The sequence below is a fragment of the Gymnogyps californianus genome, chromosome 8, assembly GCF_018139145.2.
Source record: "Gymnogyps californianus isolate 813 chromosome 8, ASM1813914v2, whole genome shotgun sequence".
Classification (NCBI taxonomy): Eukaryota; Metazoa; Chordata; class Aves; order Accipitriformes; family Cathartidae; genus Gymnogyps; species Gymnogyps californianus.
Window position 1 is genome coordinate 29224787 of NC_059478.1, and position 12066 is coordinate 29236852.

At 38.6% G+C, this 12066-nt stretch overlaps 1 protein-coding gene across 1 annotated transcript in view; it reads right to left on the bottom strand.

The window, feature by feature from the left end:
- Positions 1-12066, bottom strand: part of TTC39A (tetratricopeptide repeat domain 39A) — a 49634-nt gene that overhangs the window by 24978 nt on the left and 12590 nt on the right. The window contains exons 3-6 of the mRNA XM_050900641.1: positions 5478-5609; positions 4702-4778; positions 4124-4191; positions 1163-1227 (exon numbers count right to left, since the gene is read on the bottom strand). Coding sequence (XP_050756598.1) covers positions 1163-1227; positions 4124-4191; positions 4702-4778; positions 5478-5609 — 342 coding nt within the window. The remainder of the gene's footprint in view (positions 1-1162; positions 1228-4123; positions 4192-4701; positions 4779-5477; positions 5610-12066) is intronic.

Here is a 12066-nt window from a genome sequence, read left to right on the forward strand (position 1 = left end):
ATGCTCTCACCAAAACTGCAATTATTTCTTCCCACCTCAAAGGTACAGTACAAAAATCGTAACTGCCAATCTCACATACAAACTTTCTCTTTGTTAAAATACATGTTTTAGTAATATGCAAGTTGTTACTAGCATTCTTTTGAAGAAGACCGCCTGAGAGCTACTAATTTATAACACTTTGTTTTTACATGTACTAGAGCTGATCTTAATTTATTGAGGCACAACTGAGTATGCTTCCCATGGTGTACATTTTAACGTAATTTTTAGAATTTACTACTGCACTTCAAAACCTTTTGCACATATTGAGAGTAGCTCTCCGTAACTTCCTGGATGAAAAGAAATCTGCTTAAGCAGATGTTTTTGGCTCATAGACGCTAAGTAATGGGCATATTGTGAGTTCAGATAAGCAACCCTGCTTATCATTTTCAATAGCATGCACCTTCTCTTTAGAGTAGAACAACTGCCATACTTAACCAGATTAAAAGTCCAGCTAACCAAATATTTCACTCGGACAGAGGCATATGTTTGGAAAAGCATCCTCTAGGAATTGACTGTTCAGGGACTTCATGACACCGAGAGACTGCATCTGGTGTACTACGCTAACTAGCCCCTATGAACCTATTTCCTGTAAGTTTGTTTAATCTTTCTTTGAAGCCATTTATACTTTCCATTGCAAGCTCTTCAGTTTATTGTCTCTTAATCTTGTTTTAGTTTCACGCATTTATTATGGAATTACTTGTGCTTCAGCTACTGGTTTTGAATGTTCCAAAAAGCTGCAGCTACAACTATGAAGAAATGCCATTTCATATGCCTAATGACTGTGAGACCTCCAAACTGTGCTATGCAGACACAATGAGCACTACATCATTTAGAACAGTTATTTTTTGACATAATTTCAAGGATATAGTATTTGAAGCAGGCAAACCTTGGCAGTTAACAGGGTTAGGGTCCACTATCTTTACAATCCAAATCAACCATAATATCAATGTCCTTTGTTATGCAAAGGAGGAATTTGTGTGGGCTGAGAAAGGCTATAGACATGAGGCTCATAATAAAGGTTGCAATAAATACAACAGTAATTAATTTGTGAATTGGACAATTCAACCAGCAGAACTTTTTACTACAAGAGTACACTTAATCACATTGTTAAAATATGACTTACCTGTATGTTTGGTAACTGTTTCGGACTCTGATGCCTCCTTTTATGAAGCTAACCATATTTTCATCCTGTTAGAAAGGAAACACATCAGCAATATGAATTGCTGTGCATTATAAAGAGCTTTTGTCTTCTTGAGAGGAACATGTGCCTTGAACACAACCATCATGACACAGACAATAATAAGTCTCTGAGAAACAATACATGGATTTAGGATTTCCTTTCTATAATACAGTATTTTTACTCTGTTCAGACACATACACTTTATTTTGACACCTTCTGTGATTAGTTTAGCCCTTGTGACCTTTGGACCATCTGAATTTGCATTAATGAACACAGGGACTACGCTAATGAATGGCACCTAAGGTACATGCATTTGTGGCTGCTTCAAAAAATAGCTTTCTCTCATTTGTCCTTCAGCACAGTTAAGATCTGAACATTTCCTGGCTCAGCACCAGATACAAATAACTGCCTGTCCGCAGGAGTCTACAGAATATAGTTTCACATCCTAAAAAGGAAGCAGGGTAAAGTTATGCAGGATATGCTCTTTCTGGTCTGAATATTCAAGTATCTATGAGATCCATACTAGTCTGGTAACATTACATTACATTACAGTGAACTGAGAACTTAGAACAAAGTTTATCTGAGGGACCATTAGTTTACAGCTGTATCGCAAAGAGAGCTCTCTTCAGTCTCATAACCTTCTAGTGGCAGTTTCTTGCCCCACTCATCGTATATAATGTCATTCTGGTTTGTTCTGATATCTGCTATTACTTTGGGATAGGAAGACTACATGCGTTTCAGCAGACGATTTTTCTGTGATGGTATTTTAAGAGGCTGTATGAAGCATTGTGGAGAAAATAGCATAGATTAGATGAACATTTGGTTGTTTTACTGTTATTGTTAAAGAAACAGGGCCCAATTGTGCTCATCAATATGTGAACAAAGAGACAGAACCTGCCTAAAAGAGCTTTCCATCCTCATGTAAGTCAGGAAGAGAACTCAATCCAATCAAAGTTACAGGTCAACTTCTTCCAGACTTTGCTTTCTGTGAACTAGTGTAGGAAGCCTAATGGCCTGAACTGAAGGGCAGGGGCTTACTCCTGCAGCCTGCAACACCACCACTAGCCTGTGTCCTTTACAGTCATCCTTAAGCAACATTATCAAGAGTGATAATTGAGGACAGAAACTATGCACCATAAATGAACACGTAATTCCTGATGATATATCCCCAGAGACTTGAATCCCAATCACATGCAAACAATATAACCACAGAAAAATGTGATCCTGTTTTTCTTTGTCCTGTAGAAAAAAGTCAGTTTTTAATTAGCAACTGGGGGTGGGGGGTGGTGTGGTACAGCATACCTAACCATATGTAAAGGTTCAGTTATATTTTCCTTTGAATGGAAATGGAAAGAGGAAAGAAGACAGTTTTAAAATGTTTAAATTCAGAATACTCATGATACCAACAACAGAGATAACCAATGTGAGAACAGTCCAGCCCTTAAAATATCCTGAGACTAATTTTTATGTGTTTTCAACTGGATTTGGTCATTTACATTAAGCATCAAAACTAACCCACTTCAACAGCTGTTGGAACCAAGTGCCTTTGTTTAATTTTTAAAACCAGTTCATGTGTTCATGAAAAATTAAACACAGAATAGAAGAGGAAGCAAATAGACATTTTTTATGCAGAAGAGGACAAGAAACTATTTTCTTACTCTTAAATCTCTCATGTATCTATAAACATTTTTAAAAACAGATACCTGTGAAAATAGTGCTTAAAACCAAGAGACACTCCATTAAAACACTCCTTTCTTACAGGCACAATGGAGAAGTTCTGAAAAGCCTTGCTTCCATAGCTTCAGATACCATCCAAACTGTCCCCAGTGCTAGAGGCTACCCATCCCAAAGGATCCCAAAGGAATATGGAAATAGGTAGCTACACCTTGGCCATTTCAAAGTCCATCATCTTACCATAAAGCCAACAACATCAGCACTCTAAAAACCAGAAGCAGCTACTCTGACAACTGGTTTTGCTATGAAGCAATAGTTTCTAGCAGAGAGGCATGGCAGATCGCTGAAAAAGGTTACACGGTTCATAAACTATCATAAGTAACATAAATCAGAGCCCATCTGGCAACTCCCAAACGCTATAAAATCACCACCTGCATTTCATTCTCTATCAGCATCTTTGAGCCAAGAAGCAGAAGCCCTTTGTGAATGTAACTTTTATTATCCCCTCTGCATAGATGAAGAGGCCCACTGTCACATAGCAAGTACAGCCAAATCAAGAAAAAATAATCTGTTATTTCAACTATGATTAACAATTTAAATTGCAAGCTGGAGCCCAAGTAAGTATTGCTAATGTTGATCCATCAAACAAATCAAGCTTCATTAGTACAGACAGACAAAACTCAAAGAAGAGGGAGAGCTCCCCTTCTTTTAAAGACAGGCAGCACTGTTTAGCAAAAAGCACGTGTGGAGCCATGAGTCTATGCAGACCATAATAGCTGTTCAAGAACAAACAAGTGAAAAAGCAGCCGTGGGAAAGGAAACACCAGCCTGACTGAAACAAAAATCTCACTTGCATTCCAGCATAGCACAGCTTAATGACCATCTATTTTTTTAATTTTTTTAATCTGATATCCCAACACACAGTATTTGAAAATTGGTGCTTACTGCAGTTACCTTTCACACATCCAAAACGGACTGGAGAAGGGTGTCATAGGGGACTCAGCGTTATGTGTATTGAGACAAGCATTTTTAGATAATCGTGAGGGATAACAAAACATTCTACTATCTCATCAGCAGATAGTCCAGATAAAATCCAGACTTAATCCAGATGAAAGCGTCTTACACCATTAGGTCATACTAGGATCTTCTACCATTTCATTAATTTTAAGAAAAGAAACCTGTATGGTGTGTACGTTTTTTTCCCCCAAAGAGCCATGCAGGAATCCATACCTGGAGGAATGTGAGTGCTGCTCTCTGAAGTAAACATTCAGCATAGCAAATTTCTGCATGGATTTCCTCTAGTGTCACACAGAGCGGGGAAGAAAACAAATTAATCAGACAAAAAGTAATTAAAAAACACTTAGACCATTAATATAGGAATAAGATCACAAAGATCACAAAGCTCAAACTGAGAAAAATCTTCTCCAAATTTGCTGTAGTGTTTCAGTTCTAGACTACTGAAGTAACTCCAAACAGAAATGACACACAGTTACAGAAACTTTGCAGGAATTTCTCTGGTGCTTTTCAGGAATTCCTGGATCTAGAACCTTTCTAGGCATTTGAATACTTCTTTCTAGGTATTTCTTCACCCAGCAATTTTTTAAAATGCTGAGTCAGCAATCAACATAAACAGTTATTTTGGATGTGGTGACACAGCAATTGCAAAACACTGATCCAGCAAAGGCCAAATCAACAATTTTGTCAGTGAACTCACAATCTGCAAAAACACGTTGGGTGAACAATTCTACACAATTCAAATTGCAGTAAAAAAAAGAGGAAAACGTTACGCATGTTAGAGATAATGTTACCTTCAGTAAAATGTTCAAGGCTTTGTCTATGCACAAGGTTGTTGATGGAATCAGCTACTGTAGATTTCTTCCTAAATCTGCAGAAAAGTCAGTTTGGTCATTCTGAACATGAAGCATCAACAACAGAGAACGATATCTTTCAGTTAGCCACCCATACAGTCACTAACATACCTCTAGTGCTCACCAACCCTCTGTCATCTTACCACATATACAAACTTCAGCATATTCCATACAGAACTTAGTCAACATGGTCCTCCTGGGATCCATCTTTTACCCTTCATGTGCGGAAATCTGTCTTGATGAAGGAAGGGGATAAGGGGGCTTTTTGATTTATTTTGTGTGTGTGTGCGCGTGTGTGTGTGTATGTGCGCATGCGTGTACAGAAGCTGGAGCACAGTTGACTCAAAGATAGCTAGCTACAGCACAACCATCACCAAACGGGAAGATTCTGCAGTGTCTGTAAATGGTAAATAGCTTCCACACACTGCAGAACAGGGGCTACAGATAGGACAAAAACCTAATTGACAAGAAAAATCAGATATTGCAGTAAACGGAAGTTTTCAAGACTAGACTGCTGCAAACCCTAAGTTATGTGGTGTGACCTCATAACTGACCCTCCTTTGAGCAGGAGGCTGGACTAGATCACCTCCTGATGTCCCTTCCAACCTCAGTTTTCCTATGATTTCTATGAAATTACATGTTCTTTTTTAATCTGTATGTCTTTCAAAACTTTCCCATGAAGGGACTATTTATTAACTGAATTGCTCCACACTTACTTTTGACAGGTAGCTTGAGCTTCCTTCATTGTGTTTCCTGCATTCAGTATGTCCTGAGCATCAAATGTCATCATAGCTTGCATTTCCAATATGGTGGCATAAGTCAGTGCATGATACATACTATCTTTAGTTCTGAAAGAAAACACAAGATGCAAAGCACAGCTGATTTGATATTATTACTTTTAAAAAACAAATACAAATCCAATTCCAGAAATGTATCAGCCTGATGGGAACAAGGTCTAAATGAATTAGAGATCAAACACAAAGGACATGCAAAACAATCAAGAAACACTAATAGATTGAGATTTGTACAGGAAATCATGTCTACAGCTCCAATTTCAATAACTGTGCTTAAATGTTCCAATTCTGAGCTGAAGATCGGTATTTAACATACATAAAGCACAGGAATTAACCACGTGGCTAACCATTCAGGGACAACAGAATCATGGTGGTTTTTTTTTAATGGAGTTTCTAATGAATACTACAACACATGACACAAATCCAGATATTCTTCTAATTTGGGACAGTTACTCAGGACAGACTCAAGGAGATAAGTAACACAATACTATAACCATGGCCAAAGTAGAATCTTCTTCAAACAGATCTTCCCACCAGAAACATCCTAGTCTATGTCAAACATTACAGCTTTTTCCTCCTCTCCCCTTCTGCCAACCTTCCACCCCAATCTGTTCTACTTAAATATTATTCTGTGGGATTTCAGATGGTGCCTCTTTTGCAGAAAGCCAAAAACTCTGGCATTAATGCAAGGAAAACAATTAACTCCTACATGCAGCCATTGCCAGCATCTTTCCTCTGGCAGGAAGAAGGGTTTATATATTGCACACATTTACAGCATTCAGCCAGTACCTATGTATGGTATAATCCTCTGCAAATGAATCAAAATATCTTCAGGCGTAGAGGTCCAATAAAGACGACTTGGGAAATATGTTGAAGGGCAAGCTCAGATGAATTCCTGCCACAGAAACTCTCTGTAGACCTTGCTAATCCACCCCTGACAAATAGCATGACTTAGACAAATACTGCTAAAGAGCAACAATTGCTATTTCAATTGTTTACACTTTTAGAATGGATCAGATAGTTCTATATGGCAGGGAATATTCAAAAATACTTGCAGTCAAACAACGATATCCTTTCAAAAAAATCTCCAGCCTCAGTACACCTTTCTCAATACGTGTACTTCAGGTGTTTGTTTCTCAAAACGAACCACTTAATTTTCTTTTTCTTTCAAGGTGAAAGTGGTGTGCTAGCAACATGCCCTTTCCGCAAATAGGGCCAATGGGCTGCATTAAGATGAGTGTTGCCAGCAGGTCGAGGGAGGTGATCCTTCCCCTCTGCTCAGCACTGGTGAGGCCACACCTGGAGTACTGTGTCTAGTTCTGGGTTCCTCAGTACATGGACATACTCCAGAAAGTCCAGTGAAGGGCCAGGAGGATGATTAAGGGACTGGAATATCTCTCCTATGAGGAAAGGCTGAGAGAGATGGGACTGTTCTGCCTGGAGAAGAGAAAGCTCAGGGGATTCCTATAATGTATAGAAATACCTGAAGGGAGGATGCAAAGAGGACAGAGCCAGGCTCTTTTCACTGGTGCCCAGTGACAGGACCAGAGGCAATGGGCACAAACTGAAACACAGCAGGCTCTGTCTGAACATCAGGAAACACTTTTTTACTATCAGGGTGACCAAACACTGGCACAGGTTGTCCAGAGAGCTTGTAGGCTCTGTATCCTTGGAGATATTCAAAAGCTGTCTGGACGTGAACCTGGGCAACCGTGTCTAGGTGGCCCTGCTTCAGCATGTGACCTCCAGAGGTCCCTTCCAACCTCAACCACTCTGATTCAGTGGTTTTGTTTTAAGGGGAAAAGCCAAACTTTAAAGACATCTCAATCCATTTAATTTCCCCCCTGGAAACACACTTGCCTCCCCAGGTTTTGATACCTGGATTGAATTGAAAGATAACTTTAAGGATAACTTTAGACAATCCTACATTAATCAGTGATCTAATAACTCACTGTGGTGACTTGGATCCCTTTAAGTTTTCTAAGAATTCATACATTATTATGCATTATTATGCATTAATTCTTTTGCTCAATGGAGTAAAATGTCCTTAAGTATCCTCAGGAGTCCCTGATGTTTGGTTAGTGTTTTCCAGAGCCAAAAAATAACCTTGTCTACATCTGAAGTAACGCCCTCTCAATAACATTACGCAATAAAATCACCAAAGAAAAATTCAAGTGATGACACAATCCTGACTTTCTTTGTATATATATTTTTTGAGATCTAGGGATTAAAATAATACCTAGTGTTGGTGCAGATAACGTTACATGGATATCTGGTGCTTCCCTTGCCAACCTTCATACTGACGACAAAGGGCTACTTTTTCCAATACGCACAGCACAGAGCAGGCTGGCTGTACTGAAGAAATTTGCAGTGTACATCTTTAAACTCCACTGCAGCCTGGGTTTTGTGGCTGTCCTTAATTCCTAGTTGCCCTCACCATGTCCACAGCTTACCTAACAAGCTGCTCTAACCAACATCTAAACCAATCTAGCAGAAAAGCCATTTTGGGAAATCACCTACTGCCATAAGTGCTATGAGCCCCAGACTATGCTAACATCCATCTCATCTCCAACATGAGTAAGAAGAACTGACAGATAATAGAGAAATTAGTTTAAAATCCAGTGGAGTCAGGACAGCTCTGTCTTGGCCTCCTAAATCACAATTCTTTCAGTAGACTGATAATGTAAAGTAGAAAAAAAATGAACATACTACAAAATGCCAGCCTGATAAAGTGTTCCTGTTCATTTGATTACTCATCAACCTCAGTGGGCGCAGAGAAACGCACTTAATCTCATATTTATTAAAATAAAACCCTTCCAAAGGTTCAAATTCAGAGCACAGGGAAGGCACTAAAATAGTCCCCTTCCAAAATTTCAGAAATTTGCTTTCAAAATCAAAGCAGATAAATATTAAATTCACTGCACTAAAAGAAAAATTGATACTTTTCACATATACATGGTGAAGAGGGATTTCCTGCTCCAGTAATTTGCTTCTGATACCAAATCACCCCTGCCCTAATCAATGGTTTCATCTGTTTTGCTTCTAACATTTAAAGGAGATAATAATTAATGTTTATCATTAGTCAACTAGTATTTATCAACACTCAAATTTACTCTTTTTTTTCAGGGGCTGGGAGGCGGGTAGAAATGCAACCAAATGTAACAGTTATCTATGCTATTTATACTAACCATACAATTAAAGTTGCCAGTTACATCCTGGCATACTGTCAGAAGTTTTAAGGCCTGCATTTTATATGGATGGCTACAGAGTGAAACATGATAGCTTTTTTAATTTCTTTTGATTCCTCAGCAGCACTTTCCCCAGGACACTGTTGGAGTTAACAAGCCTTTATGACACAAATACAACTAATATTCTGATTAATGAGTTATCCCAGTAGTTGGTATCACATGGCTGAATAAGAGGATTATAAATAATATCTTTAGGCACTTATGGACTTATGCCACATGCCTGTTCTCCAACTACGGTGCAATCATTATCATCTTGTAGCACTGCCCTTTCTTGAGACCTGTTGGAGAACACTTTTATTCCTGCTTGAAAACAAGTACCTAAGTGAGGACGGTGACAGCTCTCCCCTCCAGCTGAAGTATGAAAATCAAAAAGCTTGGCTTGGTTTGACCTCAGAATTAAACCAGGGGCTGGTATTTTTTGTGAAAAACACAGTGCCCAAAATCTTTTTGTGGATCCTTTTACAGTAATCCAGCAGGCAGGACATGCACCACCAGGTTACAGAAACCCCAGGTTCAAGTCCATGCCCTGATTTAGTATCAAGATGCTTCTAACAAGTAAAACAAATCCAACAGCACAGAGTGAGAAAGACCCTCCACAGACCAGCCAACAGTCCGTTCATCCAGGCCTATCCAGGAGTGAGAGATCAAGGCCCAAACGGAAACTGCACCAGGAGAATGTGGTGACACGGAGCCTGAAGGCTTTCCTCATCTTTGATCAGGAGTTCCACCCACTGTTCAAGCAATCTGCTAGACCTACTGCATGGGCTTCCATAGAAACTCTCTGTTTTGATGAATCGACATTTTCCAATAAAAACCTGTTTCCTATGAAAACTCCCCACTAGCATTAAGTTTACAACTAGAAAAGACCATTCTAATCAGCCACCAGCCTGGTGCCCTAGTTACCACAAGCTGCCAGAACGGTCTAAGTCTGGTCTAAGCCAAAAAGCTGTGGTTCAACAAGAGAACCCCTGAGCCTTTTTGATCTAAGCCATTCTCCAAAATTTGGAATCTAGTAAATTCTTCCAGCTAGGAGGTGAAACCAACAATTAAGTCAGGTTTTGGCAGCAATTTATTTATTTACAAAGACTATAAAAGTTGCGTTCTTCCAGACTCCAGGCATAAAAAGAGAAAAAAACCCTAGAAATAATGACGTTCTTCATGTTCTTGACATTCTTTACAATAAATAGCTAACTTGAGCTTTCTGCAGAGCTGTGCACCATCTTTATCCAAACACTGTCTAGAGCTTCACTCTACCTCCATGTGCTTCCCCTTGCTCTTTCACTGCTCTCAGTTTGACAATCACACACTATCTTTGTTAGATCAGTTCCCAGAGAAAGCTCCTCCACCCCACTAAACAACCTCATGTTTGCTTTTGTTCTACAAGGGCCAGAACATTTCACCACACCATGAAGACAGCCATTACAAAAGGCTTCCATTTCTTAGTAACCTCTTTAAACTTTTTAAAGATCACAATATACAAGATAACATTTAATATTGTAAATTGGGCTTATATTAAAAATTCCAGTGATAGTAAATAGGTACCACAGAACTACACTATTCCAGTAAGTTTCACAAGTAACTAGCAGAGCAGAAACACAATCTCTTCACACCTACCTGAGATACTGCCACATCAAAGGACTGAACTTACCTTTCAAGCACAGTCATTCTAGAATTAACATTCCACCACACAACACCAAATCCTTTTTGGAGACTATGTTCAGAATAAAGTCAACTGCCCAGAATGAATCGTTCTCATATTGTTCTTATAATATTGCAAGCAGCAACACAGATGTGTTGCGGCTCATCCAATGATCCAGATTACTCTGTGTCACGAATTTATCTTTATTATTCACCATTCTCCCAAGTGATCTGACATCAGCAAACTATCAAGTGATTATGTCATGCTTTCCTTCAGGATAATTATTAAAATATTAAATATTTGTCTTGGGGAAGGGAAGGGGACATCTCACCAGAATCAACTCCTTAATTTATGACTACCTGTTTGCAATTACATGAGGGCTAAAATCTAGTCAGCTTTTAATCGATTTACTGTATGTGTATCTCAGGGCTGAGAAGGAAGATGAGATTTTTTCCCCACTCCAGTGACTAGATAATTTCAGTGTTAGTCACTGTCACAATTAACAGGTTACATATTGAAAATCACTGCTGTGAATTTAAGGAATTTCTTAAGAGTTCTTAGACTTAGTGTGAATACACCATATAAAAGATTAATTTAATTAAACTTACTGCAGAAACCACAAGATAATTGGAGCCCACTATTGTACAGTGATTGTTAATGATAATAAAGAAAATTGACTCTGAAACCTAAAAGGTAGCTGAGGAAACAAGAAAAGTTATGTAATATGAAGCAAAAACGCCAGATGTATTTTTTAATGACATGAGATCTCTTCTTTGTGATGGATTTGCTTTTCTAACAGGAAAAAAACAGCTTTACCTCAACACAAGTCTAGACATCATCCTCAGATATTTATTTTTAAGCTGCTAGGAAAGATCTTCCGATTTTAACTCTCATACATTGCCAAATCTGCTCTCAGTTACACATGGTACAAATCAGTTGAAAATACACTTATTGTGGAAGCCAAATGTGAGTAATTTAGTGAATCTGCAATAATGTAATACAGAGCAGAGCATGTCCTACAACATAAGTGGTAAAGCTGCAAAATCTATGATATGAAATTCTTTACAAGCATGTAAAAACTGAAAAGTATTTCTTTCAATAAGGATAGTATGTTTATGGACTGTGAAAACCAATTTCGAATCTCAGCACGCTAAAAGGCAACAGTGAGCAACTGGTGACTCCTAAAGAAAATATTCAGTATTACCATATGTGCCCACTCTACAGCTCTTGTCATTCCCCAAAGAGATGGAGTGTGTCCATAATGGATATCATCTGTGGGGAAATTTAGCATCCTGTTTCTGCATTACACTCACAAAGATCGTAAGTCTGTATTTCTCTTACTGCCAAAGGCAACAGGAATAAGAGCCTCCTCATCACAACAGCCTAACATGAAAAATCAGTTTCAAAATGGTTTTGCAGTGTGCAATACAGACAGGTACAAAAACAGAGTACCAGCTCATGAAATATGTTCTGCAGGGCACAACAAAAGCTGAATGAAAACCATATGCAATAGAATAAAAATGGATTTACAGAAAAAAAACCCCACAGCCTCACTAGCTTTTGCAGAGTTTTGGAAACCCCCTTCAATAAAATATCTCCCTATTTTACGCTAAGCACTGAGTAA